The sequence below is a fragment of the Tachysurus fulvidraco genome, chromosome 8 (genome assembly GCF_022655615.1).
Source record: "Tachysurus fulvidraco isolate hzauxx_2018 chromosome 8, HZAU_PFXX_2.0, whole genome shotgun sequence".
NCBI lineage: Eukaryota > Metazoa > Chordata > Actinopteri > Siluriformes > Bagridae > Tachysurus > Tachysurus fulvidraco.
The window spans coordinates 13,691,696-13,705,338 of record NC_062525.1 but is presented as its reverse complement, the minus strand read 5'-3'; the positions used below and the strand labels follow the sequence as shown (position 1 = coordinate 13,705,338).

Sequence of the window (13,643 nt, the reverse complement as noted above, 5' to 3'; positions counted from 1 at the left end):
AAGAATAATATGGTTATATGCTTTAAAGAAACATGTTAGAGTGACATTTGGATATTGTACACTGGTTAAGATCTAACACATTAATTTGATTAGGTTGCATTAATAAAGCCAAGAGGTTCCTTGCTGTGAGCTGAGCCATGTGTTACACTAAGTCTAGCGCCACAGGAAATATCCAAAGTTTCCCTTTAATGGATCAAATAAAAATCCAAACCATGATCCCATGTAATCCAGAGCAAAACAATCTGGCTTTAAATAGCGGGTGTGATTGTCAGTCAGCTTACTAAAGCAGAGCAGCTGAGCAAAGTAACCATTCTCAAGATGGGCAACAGTAAAAGTAGTGCTCTTTCTGAAGAACTACTAGAGGACCTAAAGTCTAACACTACATATACCGAAGAGCAGCTTTACGCCTGGTATCAAGCCTTTCTGAAAGAGTGCCCAAGCGGATGCATCAGCAGGGAGCAGTTTGAGGGCATCTACGCAAGGTTCTTTCCTGATGCGAACCCTAAGGCCTACGCTCAGCACGTGTTCCGAAGTTTTGACTCGGATAGTGATGGCACACTTGATTTTAAAGAGTATATTGTGGCATTGCACCTCACCTCCTCTGGAAGGACCAGAGAAAAGCTTGAGTGGGCCTTCGCTTTGTACGATGTTGATAAGAACGGCAGCATAACAAAAAATGAGATCAATGAAATTGTCAAGGTAATTTTTTTGGTTTGCTTGCAAAATCATTGTAGAAATGCATAAAGTGTTGGCATATTGCTGTAGGAATTGAATGCTTTAATGTCTTCAGTTTACCTCAATTTTTGTTTTCAGTCAATATTTAACATGATCTCAAAAGAGGACCAGAAAAACCTCCCAGAAGATGAAAACACACCAGAAAAAAGAACAAAAAAAATCTGGGACTTTTTTGGGAAAAAAGAAAAGGGTAGGGAAATGAGTTTAGTTAAAGAGCTTTACTAAGGCAATTAAATTTACTAAGTTGTCAATGTTCAACAATATACTAACAAAAACAGAGTATCTCTATTATCCTTTTTTTATTCATTTCTCCCTGCAGATAAAATTACAGAAGGAGAGTTCATCAACGGAGTGATGGACAATAAGAACATCCTCAGACTGATCCAGTTTGATGAGCCTCAGAAGATTCAAAACCGATTGAAACAAAAGAAGCAATAATGTTTGTACTGTTGTCTGCTCAAATTTTCACCTTTTGATGGATTTTTTTTCTGCCCTTTATTTATGACAACACACTACCATTCTTTGACTCATAATTATATTAGACTGACATGTATGAAATATAATGTTTATTATTTCAATCCGAATCATTTTTAACATTTATAAGAACAAACACTAGGCTGAAGATTGTAGATAAATATAAATGATTGGAACAATTAAACACCATACAAATGAAGTGGCTCAATCATTAAAGTAATATAGGTTACAGTCTGTCCACAATATACAGGTATGCCCAATATACAAGTCTTTAAAAAGCAGCCAATCATTAAAAACATGCTACATTCACATTTGCCACCTAAAAATATTTGAATATTGTTAGTCTATCAATTCTGAGGTTTACCAGTGTGGCATTAGATGCATTTTAATTCATGTAGAAGTGCAGTTATCTGTATAATAAAAGTTAATTATATATATATATATATATATATATATATATATATATATATATATATATATATATATATATATATATATATATATATAATCACCAAAAAGAACTGAAGATAAAGTGCTTCTGTACATGCAATAAACACAACAGCAGGTTTTAAAAAGTAGCATTTTGATAGGTAGGCAAGTCACATCATATTTACATTACATGGCATCCTTTAAATCAGAGAAACAAAACTTAACAAAACTTGTTGTTTTAGGTTATTTGACATATCTACAACTATAATATTTATGCAGGTTTGTACATATCCCTTAAGAAAAGTTTAACAACAGCGCATTGTAAGTTAAGTGCTTTTTACCTGAAGGCTTACTGTATATTGAAGCAGCTGATAAAATAGAAGTGTATCTGTTCCAAGAAATGACAATAATATAGACGCAAAGGATTTTTTTTCTTTCATTAATATGCTGGGCTGACTACATCTGCTGCTGCTGAAAACCTACAGTATGAGCATTACCCAACAGTGTTTATACAAAAATTCACCAGCACTTCTGGCCTATAAAGAAGTCAAAGGCAACAAAAGTTAAAAATGACTCTCCTCTAGAATCTCCTCCATGGTCTCACCCAAAGTCATGTCCCCATCACTGCTGGACAGACGCTTCCTTGTGTAAAACTCCAGACTTGTACACTGTCCACAGGACAATTCTACCCCTGATTGGATGGTCACCTGAGTGAGCTGGGTTTGTGTGGGAGCATGGCTTCGCTCTTCATATGAGTCACTGTGATCCGAGGGGTGTCTTTTCCCCTTCAATGACTGTTTCCATAAGTATTTGGGGTGCATACCTGCAAAGCAGTTGTGATACTCCATGCGGTTGGAGACAAACACGTGCCACCTGTTCTTCAGCTCAGCACGGACCTGGAGACGTAACAAATGTTTATTTCATCAAGAGATAATAGTACTTTTAGAAGAAGCTGGACTCGCAGAAACATGTAACCTCTCGTTACGATCTCGTTACATTGTTCAGTGGCCAGTGTCCCTTTAAGGCTGTATTCTTACTTCATGTTTCCAGAGTCTGATTGAATTATGCCTTATTTTCTCTTTAAGACAATATCTTCTGCCTTCTTTTAAAGAAGTGCTATATGCTTGGAGATTTCAAGAGCCAAACCTGTTCTAAAGCCACCATTAGTTTATTTGTTTGCATTATTTGCATTATCAAATTAAATTATTTTAAACTGGGATTTGCAACTCTTCCATTTGAATGTTACAAAATATACTTTGTTACTACATACACAGCTTTTCCTAATGCAGTTAATGACTGTGTTTCAACCTACATATGAAATTGATGATCATTACCACCTGCTTGGTACAATTGGTTAATCATTCACCTGATACTGATCCTACAAAATCGTTGACTTTGTGCAAGTTTACAAAGTGTTCAAGATGCTGGTTTTGAAAGCATTGCTTTACACCCATCTAAATCTTTTGTGCGGTATAAAATTTTTCATTTGCAAGAAAATCAAGGCCAGCAGGCCAAGGCAAGTGTGTTCTGATTTAAAAACCTTTTTTGAAACTCTCTTTTGGCATTACTTTTGCTGATCATTTATCCACCTTTGCCCCCTGTGTTTACCTGTTTGCCCTCAATTTGTCTATTTTTACCCCAATGACTATGGATTTCATTGTGAAGCATCTTCTGTGTTTCCTGGTATTAAACTCTAGCTAGCCCATTTTTACTCATTTCTCTATTATGTATATATAGTATGTGTTTGATGCTGATTCTCTGTTCTTCAGCCTTTACTGTGGGCTACTATGACTACTGTTGTATTCACCATAATAAAACAAATTTGGCATTGTACCTCTCAATCCATTACACTACAGGTCTCTTCACGCAAACACAGGGTTGCCAGGTCTGCTCTATGGTTTGGTCACTTTTTTATACATTGAATGTGCATGTACTGTAGGTATGTCAGTGAATTGGTCTACTCATTTCATTGCTATTTTATGCTCATGGCAATATATTGTTGGTAGTAATAAAACCATGACAGTTTTTTTTCCTTGTACGTCTAGAGTTCACTCATTTGACATAGATATTCCCTTTTAAGTGTAATTAACAAGAGTATATTTCCAGGAAGTATCAAAATACAGAAGAAAATCAATTTCAAAACAACATATTAAAACGTTCTAGCGATGTTAGTTTGTGAAAATTGCACATGAGCTCCACTGACGTACCTCTCCATTGGCAAAACAGTACAGAACAGCAACCAAGAATCCCTAGTGAAAGAAATTCAATGATTAGTCCAATTATTTATAAGCAACAACATTATTGATGCAGGCAACCATCAGCTCATTACCTGGAAAGAGCTCAGAGTTAAATTGATGAAGTTTCGCACATATCGATGACTTCCCTCAATAGTTTCGTCTATTAAGATTATGAACAGGATTTCATGGATCCCAAGCAATGGAATCAACACCAGTATTGCTCTTGCTAAACTGTGAAGGGGAAAAGGAAACAATCATTGTAAGTGCTGTGTAATATATGTTTAAATCATGGAGTTTTGCCAAACTACAGTATGCAAACACATACTGACCTGTATCTGTAGTCCGTAAACCTTAATTGATCAGCTTGTAATTTTGACAGCAGGAGTTTTATGATCCTGAGAAATATACAGAAAATAACCTGAAAAACAAAAGAGCATTTTTAAGAATTAAGTCGGAGCATTTTCAGAATTAAGTAGGTGTCCAAAAACCACTTTATATCTGTATATAAAAATATTCCATTTAATGTTGCAGATTTTTTTTTTAACAAATTAGTTATTAATTATCACTAAGATTATAACAGCTATAAACAGTTCTCTCTCTCTCTCTCTCTCTCTCTCTCTCTCTCTCTCTCTCTCTCTCTCTCTCTCTCTCTCTCTCTCTCTCTCTCTCTCTCTCAGTTAATTAGACCAAAAATGTGATTTAACTAAGAAACTCTCCACCCTGATGACTTTCCTTTGTTGCAAAATGTAAACAGCTTTAACTATAAGTTTAGCTTAGTTACAGCACACTATCAATGGAGTCTTCTTTCAATAATGAGAAATAAACTGACAATTTTTCACCATATCAACAGTTGCAAAGATGAATTTGTTAATGTGTTTCATCCACCATAAAACTCCTACTGTATGTTGTTACTACATAAATGCTAGTTGAATAGAAAGAGCACAATAAAATACATTTATAAACCCATGATCTGTCCATCAAAGCTGCTGTTATTTTTTAAAAAGTTCTGACCAATCAGTTGCGACAATTCTACAGCACTATGGCGCAATGCTTCAGAAAAACCCAATCTCTGTCAGCATTTTCTACCTGGTACAACTTCATATTAAATTCAAATCAAGCTCAATTTTATTTGTTACATAAATAACCACAGTATGACATATAGCTTTTGTGTTATCAAACGCAGTGGTGGCTTAAGTGGTTAAGACTTGGGGTGTTGTTTTGGAGAATCAAAAGTGTTAAATTGGTGTTCAAGCCCCAGTACTGCAAAGCTGCCACAGTCGGGCCCCTAAAAACCTTCACTGCTCCAGCAGCACTATGTCATAACTCAACTTCCAAAAATATGCAAGAATAAGAATTTCACAGTGCTGTAATATTTATGTGGGTAAAAAAATTCTATTAAAAATGGTGCTTAACATTCATAAATGTTAAATTCTAAAACAACACTTTAACATTCATAAATGTTAAATTCTAAAACAACACTTTAACATTCATAAATGTTAAATTCTAAAACATTCATAATGTTAATGAGCAAATGATACTGACATCTATACCCAGAAGACATTATGTTCTGTCCTAGAGGGCCAGACTCTGGCGGGGATTGGTCATTTTCCTTCCCAAAACCTAATCCAGCTCACTATGTATGTTCAAGGATAGGTTTGTTCAAGGGAAGTAGTCATGTTTGAGTAAGGACATCAAACGGTGTTAAAATAATGTTTATAGATCTATCATGCACCCTTTTCAAGGCATGGACTATATTATACTTACAAAAACTGACAGTGTAATTGGAGCTCTAATAATCCACCAGATCCATCTGTTAGTGATGACCCAGCAACTTTGGGAAAAATAAAACACAAGCAGTGCTTATTTAAACATATTTAAATGTAAAATAAATCCTAATACATATATAATAAATTGGAAATACTCACTATGACAGGCCATGTAGAATAAAATTTAATTAAGTCCATGTTTAATTTCAGTAATGTGAGTTGTCATGCCTTACCCTTTATTTTCATACAGAGCTTTAGCCACTGTCCAAGGTATCACAAACAGAAATGGAGTCCCTAAATGAAAACAAGATAATCTGAAATTCATATAAAATCCAGGATTAACACATATGCCAAACCTAAAACCCATCCCTGTATCCTATCTACTGCTGAGTACACTGCATTTATCCAGGCTATTATCCAGGTATTGCGACAGCTAGCTGTTAGAATTCATCTAGTTTGCATCATCAGAGTTAATATTATATTAGCTAACATTTGAGCTGTTGTTAGTTAGCTAGGAGTTAGCTTTCTTTCCACATCGAATGATGCAGCAACATACTGTTAATGGATTAGAGGATGGCCTACCCCATCCTACCAGCATGTATCTCTTCAGCAGCCGCCGCTTGGTCAACACAGCAGTAAAGAGTAGAGTGTGAAGGAAGATCGCCTCCAACAGGAGCCATAAGTAATTACAGGCCACAAAATACTGCATTGCTACCTCAGCGGCTTTACACAGCAGGGCTTTCTGCAAGGGTGAAATTTGAATAATATAGTTAATATAATAAAATCAATTTATGCTAGGAATTTATAATGAATTATCCTATGTGCACTACATTCTCTGGGCATGTAAGTTAATTCATATAATAACATCACAGTTATACAGTATACTGTATGGTACTAGTCAGTCATACAGATGATTACTTTTTTCATATTTTATTTTTCATCACAGTCAACAATAAAGATTAACTGAGAAATGCGCAACAATGCAGTACTGTAGAATCCAGATAGTTGTTCCATCCAGCTTCATCATTGGGCTTGTTGGAGCGTGTGATGTAGATTACGATTTCTTTGGTAATGACTGCCATAGCTCTAAGCATGAATGACACAAAGAGGTTCATGTGGATATAGTTCCTAGTACAGTGAAGCTTCCTGAAAATTAGAAATAGAGATTTGTTCATTGCATAAACCATTGTTTAGGATCAATATAATTAGTAAGCTTTGACGGTAATCGATATAATAAGACAATCAGATTACTGGAGCCAGCAGCAGACTCCATACAGTATGTATCAATGATAGGGAAAAACAAAAACAACAAGCTTGATCAATTGGTGAGGGGAACAAAGTCATGCCAGAAACAGATGCACGGATTTAACAACTCAGCTAAAATCACAATAATTTCACAAATATGTGGACACCTGGTCATCCTCACATGTGGGTCATCCTCCCACAGTAGCCAGAGAGTTAAAAGCATTCAATTGTCTATCATGCCATGCATGCTATATCAGTAAGACTTCACTTTAACTGGAACTAATGTGACCAAAATGTTCCAGCATGACAATGCACCTGGGCACAAAGCACCGTCAATAAACACATGGTTTGCTAAGGTTGGAGTTAAAGAAAATGAGTGGCTGTTCACGGAGCCCAAGCCCACTGAACACCTTTGGGATGACCTGGAAAGTTGACTTCATGCCAAGCCCCTTTACCCAATATCATTGTCATATCTGATCTCACTAACAGTCTTGTGACTGAATGGGCAAATCCCCACAGCTATTCTCCACATTTTAGTAGAAAGCCTTCACAGGAGTTTGGAGGCTGTAAGAGTGGACCAACTTCATCTTAAAGCCCATGGTTTTAGATTGGGATGTTCAGCAAGCACATAAGGGTGCAATGGTCATTTGTCCCTATAATTCTGGCTTTGTAATTATATGTACATTTCTACATAACAACATATGTACAAAGAATGAACAAGAACTGCATACTACAGTACTCCACTTACCTCAAAAATGCCATAATAATCATAGCTAGAATCAGACTGGACAAGGTCAACGTGTAGCCAACTATGGAGAGGACCCTCAAGACTGAATGTTGAAACGCTTCATCTTCCTGTGTTACACAACACATAAAGTAAACACCATTGCTAACTGATGTATGGAAGAACATTTAGTCTTATTCTTAGAACTAAAGCAAATTTTTACCTTATTTTTAAAAAAGCCTGGGTCTTTACATTCAGATTTATCCTGCCAGACAGTGCTGGAATTCTCTTCTGTTTCCCAGGTTCCATTAGAAGTACATATTTTATAAACTTTTCCTGAAAAACCTGAATAAAACAGAAACATTGCAGATAAAACTTGAAAAAGTAAATAGAGTTCTTGTCTTTGCAGATGTTTATTTCTTTGTCACATCACGTCTTTCCACAGAATTCCACAGTTCCCTCAAGTACAGGGTAAGAAAACAAAACACATAAACCACTATAGCAGCAATGACCCAAATTCTCTGAGCTATCTTTTTTGTTTATTCATGCAAATATGGCAGATATTTACAAGAGAGGAGTCAAGACAGTATTACCTTCCTTAATCCATGGTAAATATGAGGGACAAGGCACTGATATGTTGCCCGGAGATGAATATGGCCAACAGGCAAAAAGGTCTAATGTCCCGTTGCAGTATATTCCTTTAAAAATAAAGAAGGGTCAGTCAACATTTATGTTAAACTTTATCATAAAATTACTGATAAGCAATTAAACATATTTATAGTAATGTATGATATTTACTTGCAATAAATATATATTATTTAAAACCTAATTTTCCGATGTCCAGATCATTCTCTTTAGTTATCCCATAATGCATTGCATTTTCTTATAGTTTACTGAAAATTAATGCACTTCATTGCAACATATAAATGTAAACAATATATATATATATATATATATACCTTTTTTTTAAACTGTGGTGGCTAAATACTGTATGTACAGCTAAAAATACCACATGAGCAAGAGTGCTGTTATACTAAATATCAGCATGGCTGTGATTCTTGAGTCCATGCTGATATTATCACAGCATGATTGGGAACTTTTTTTGGGACTTTTAATCATCAGTTCTGTATGCAAGAAAGCAATGTATTGTTAGATAAATCTCCAATTCTTTAGACAGAATTATGGAAGAATATATTTAAAATATATATATTTTGCTCCAACAACAAAAGTATTTCCCGCCGAAGCTACAGATATACAGAATCTGGTTCGGTGACAAAGAACAAATTTAGCTAAATTCAATTAGGCAAATGTTTTCAGTCTAGCTTTGAATATCAAAATACCTTTTAGATTTTTCTATATGTTTTTTTTTACACCAAAAATACATAAGAGTGAAGCCTTTAAACTAACTAAGTAAGCACTTTTTGATATGATGATATAAATAATATATACACAAAAGGTTGTATATAAAAACTTTTGATATTTCTGAAATGATTTTTTTTTTTACAACAAAATATAATTGTATATGATTCGTCTTAGCATTATTATGCCATGCTATGGTTTATTCTGTTTTCCAAATGATAGTAGCAAAGCTCTGCTCTACTTGACATTCACGTAAACCAAAGTTGGGGAAATTTAAACCTCTGTTTATGAATGAATAGAGACCACCACAGGACAACAAACCAAATATTAATCATCTGTGACATTGATATAATGCACTAGTGTCATAGTAGCATGTGTGGCATGGGTATGAGTGTATCAACAGAAGTACCTCTGGGGTATTTAAACCCCAGTTGCTGTGGGCTTGAGAATGACTCACCAACAAAATATATCCAGTCAATATGTATTATTTTTTTCATAGAAATTATCATTTTGATATAATAATTAATATTATTTGGTTGATCTATTTGTTCTACACACCAGTTACAGTATGCTGGGTGGCTGCCAGGGTTCTGGTACAGTTTTCTTTATATTCAGCATGTTTTTGCAACAGATCTTCAAAGATGGTGCCAGTGACCTTTAGGAATGGAGTTAAACAACAATAAGATTTGATTACTTGACAAATTCAGACACAATATCAAGTTAGCACAATAAAACTAAGGGAAAAAATGTTTTGCTTATAATATAATATAATATAATATAATATAATATAATATAATATAATATAATATAATATAATATAATATAATATGCATTAATTTGTTTGCATTAATTTGTGAAAACCTCTCAAATTAGTAGAAATATCATAATACAATAACTGAATCTTTTGGAACGGTCTTTTCTTTATCTCTAAAGAAATTGTTATAATAACAATTATTTTTTTATTGTTAAAATTTAAATACATTTTATTCAATCAAAATTCTTTCTAAATATTTAAATATGTCTCATAAGTGACAGTGCAGGTGATATCACACAGCTAACATACTAATATTATAATTAATACAGTTTAAATCATAGACACACCTCTGCTGTCTGCGCTGAAATATATACGTGTCTAAGGTTGGGGAGTTGGACCTAATATTTGCTGCCTGTTCACAGCCTAGCAACCATTTGCTCACACTTTAGCCCTTTACCAAATATTTACCCCAAATTTCCACACTGCATCACTGGAAAGTTTTAAATTAGACAACTGAACAGGGAAGAGCTGGGATTTATCTCCAAAACATCATGTCTAAGGTAGCGCCTGGATAGAATCAGCTTAAAATCGAAAATTTCTTTTTGTCCACTTTGCTTTCTACTAAATTGTGCTGTTGTAAGAAGATGATTGTATACATGATTTATTTATACAAATGCTCTAAGAATCGAATCACATTTTGTATTTTAATTTTTGTAGCAAAAACGAACGAGTGAAAACAAACTCTTTCCAATATACAATAAATATTGTTTCTCATCAAATGAACAGATTTAAAGAATCATGCTTTAACCATTAGCAACAGTGAAGAGGGCAGCCAGGATGTTCACACTTACCCGTGTGTATGGGAGCAGCAGAAGGAGACTGAGGAGTTGTATGGCACCAGTTTTTGCCATCCTCGTGGCTGGCTGGAAGGAGAACCGTGTATGCATGTCTCACTGCTCACCTTCTTACAAGGCGTACAGTGCACCTTGACTTCTCACTACATCCCTGAGCCCGTCAATCGCTGTTGCTCCTGAGAAAACTTCCTGTTGATGTATACACTTGATGATATCAGAGTAGTCTTGATGAGTAAAAGTAGCCTTGATGAATAGAAATATCATCTAGAAAAAAAAGGTAAGGTCTTCAGAAGCTTCCTCTACTCCACACTCCTCTAGCACCCCGACTTCAACTGGGAAAGTGTCTTGCTTACTCGCTGGCTTCTCTCCTCCTGTCCCTCCCCAACCACTCAAGATAAGCAATAAGGTCAACCTACAATGACAGCTGCAGTTCTGTAGGAAGCATTCAGAAATAAAAAACATGTTGCATCTAAATCACATTTCCAGGAGGGGTTTCAGATTTTTACGATGACTCTCAGATGTTATGAGTTCCGTACCTATGAATCATAGATAGCAGCACAGAGAAGACTTTATCCTGAAGGTTTGAACCATCTAAAAAGAAGCGTCTGTGTGGATAGTGCATAATGTAATCATAATCCAGCTGCTTAACATTCTTAGACTGTTGTTCATCGAGAATTTGCTCTCGAACTCTGGACTGATACAGAAGCTCATATTTGACACATATATTTGTTTCGCCTTCATTATATACATTAGGATAGTAAAAGTAAGCTCCATTGTATATGTGAGATACGCTTCAAGAAAGACTGCTCGGTTCTATTGTATTTGGTCACAGGGTCTATTTTAATGTATAGATTAAAGCAGTTAACAGGAACCGATAAATGGATGCAAACTCTCTGTAAATGTTCACTGTGTTCAACTCAGGTCACATTAATAAGTTTGCATTAGTGTGAACACAATGACGTTTCCCTGATAAGACAAATATCTATGCCCCACCCCTCATTTCATCATCAGAATCGCTGGAGCAAAATACATTCATAAACAAAAGATTAAGACATAAACATTTTGTCTAATTTGTTTGTTAGTGCATTACCACCTTGCATGTTTTGCTAATCATGTAAATGAGAAAACTTAATTTGCACAGACATGAGGCACTACAGTAATGGCCAAAATGGAAAAGCGATTAGCTAATGTGACTGTACGTATTTGTCATTAGAAACCTTTTAACTTGGTTACAGGTGTTTTTCTGTTCATGCCGAGTTAATCTGATCGTAATAGTGAGACAGCAGCGCAAGCATCATATCGACATTTAACCAGGCTGTACTTCAGCATGCATTACGTGCCTCCTCTTTATGATTTGATTTTGCATTAAAGCTTAATCTAATGTGGTACATGAAGGTAATATAATAAGCCATTAACAAAGTTTATAGTCACAGACCTATCAGAGAAACACACACATGATTATTGTTTCAGCTTTTGCAAACATGGATCACACTGGTATTTTTGCCTCAAGCTGTATAATAGTTTTGTAGCCTGACGTGGCCATACAAATTCATGAAAAACTTTTATGCCAATATTTGTTTAAATACGTTTATTATTCATCTGAGACAAACATTTTGACTGTAATGTTTTTCCTTTCATCAAGTTCGTTCCTACTGCAGCCTCAGATTAATTCCTGTTCATGTTTAAAAGGAGCAGATCCTGATGTGGGTCTTCTCCTGTTGTAACCTGTCCACCTAAAGATTCCATATGTTGTGTGTGCAAGTTGTTTTCCTGCTCAAGACGGTTGAAAGGAGGTGTCATAGACATCTATTGTCCTCTGACATCTTTTGCCAAGAAGACGTTTTCACCTGCCTCTTGCTGGATATTTTTATTTATTTTTTCAACATAGTTCTGTGTAAATTTTTAACTCTCAATGACACTACCAGGGTTTGACTCCCAGGCAGTGAACCAACTTGGACACTGAGGAGATAACTCTCAGTGCCGGTCCCTAGCCCAGATATAAATGAGCGTGTTGCGTCAGGAAGGGCATCCGGGGTAAAACCTGTGCCAAAATCAGACGTGCAGATCAGTTGATCCGCAGTTTTGACCCTGAACAGGGAGCAGCCAAAGGACAACAACAACAACAACTATGTCAATTTCAAGACAAAGTTAAAATCTTTCTATAAAATACTCCTACTGGCCAGTCTGGCACTCACTGAAATCATAATTTTTTCCTATTCTAGTGTTTGATGATTATGCACTGTGTCACTGAGCACTTCAATGGCCTCTCACTGACCAAATCGGAATCCATTAGAGGAATCAGGTCTTTTCTAGTGATATAATTCCAGAATATTTAGGCTACAGCAGTGAGGGGATTAGTAATATATTATTGACCATTTCTTATTACGTTGTGTTACGATGTAAATACAGTACATGCAAGAATGAAACCATGACTGTGCACCTATTTCTTTGACTGTAAAATAAAGTCACACTCATGATATACTGTACATAAGATAGTCGTTAAGCAGTGTCCATTTATGATAATAAAGTCAGGAAGTTATTAGAAAATATAAAGAATTTTTGACAGTGATTTATAGCATGTTTTCACAGTTCATCATTGTCTTTGGGAATGAAAATGTCTGCTTTCCTAAACTTTGGTAAATTATTCATTGGAACAACATCCTCTCCATTTGATTTAAACACATACTAGAAATATAAACTAAAATAGCAGTACACTTACAGTGTCTTTGCCTGTCTTCAAGAGACTTTAGAAATTTCCCATGCCTTCTGTCTCTGGGGTCAAGATGTGTAACGGATACACAAAGCAGAACAGAGTGAACACAACTGCAGAAATTTGCGCAGGAGCCAAAGTCTGCAAAGCATTTTGTTCAGTAAATGTCGTGCACCAAGTCGTAGAAAATGTCAGAATGCAACTGAACGAGTGCTGCTTGTGTAAGTAATGTCGCAAAGATGTGTTAAGCAGCTAATTGATGTAAAGAGTTTTCAGAACATTGTTTTAGTGGAACACAACTGGCTTGACAACTACTGCACATGAACATAGATTTCATCTCGTCTCCCTTTATTTAA

At 35.4% G+C, this 13,643-nt stretch overlaps 2 protein-coding genes across 3 annotated transcripts; one reads left to right on the top strand and one right to left on the bottom strand.

Annotated features, from left to right (window-relative positions):
* Positions 1–236: 236 nt before the first annotated feature.
* Positions 237–1,674, top strand: rcvrnb (recoverin b). The gene is made up of 3 exons (XM_027177692.2): positions 237–699; positions 814–925; positions 1,055–1,674. The coding sequence occupies exons 1-3, from the start codon at positions 319–321 to the stop codon at positions 1,171–1,173; spliced, it is 612 nt and encodes a 203-aa protein (XP_027033493.1). The 5' UTR covers positions 237–318; the 3' UTR covers positions 1,174–1,674.
* LOC113662540 (glucagon-like peptide 2 receptor) lies at positions 1,287–11,012 on the bottom strand. Of its 2 annotated transcripts, none has more exons than XM_047817004.1 (13): positions 10,575–11,012; positions 9,528–9,624; positions 8,204–8,308; positions 7,834–7,955; positions 7,635–7,741; positions 6,631–6,727; positions 6,224–6,383; positions 5,875–5,935; positions 5,640–5,706; positions 4,205–4,293; positions 3,968–4,106; positions 3,846–3,887; positions 1,287–2,534 (listed from the first exon to the last, which is right to left on the bottom strand). In XM_047817004.1, the coding sequence occupies exons 1-13, from the start codon at positions 10,668–10,670 to the stop codon at positions 2,202–2,204; spliced, it is 1,515 nt and encodes a 504-aa protein (XP_047672960.1). In that variant the 5' UTR covers positions 10,671–11,012; the 3' UTR covers positions 1,287–2,201. The 2 variants fall into 2 exon arrangements, with proteins under 2 accessions (XP_047672960.1, XP_027033263.2); XM_027177462.2 differs by having other exon boundaries at positions 6,631–6,787; positions 10,575–11,006.
* Positions 11,013–13,643: the final 2,631 nt, after the last annotated feature.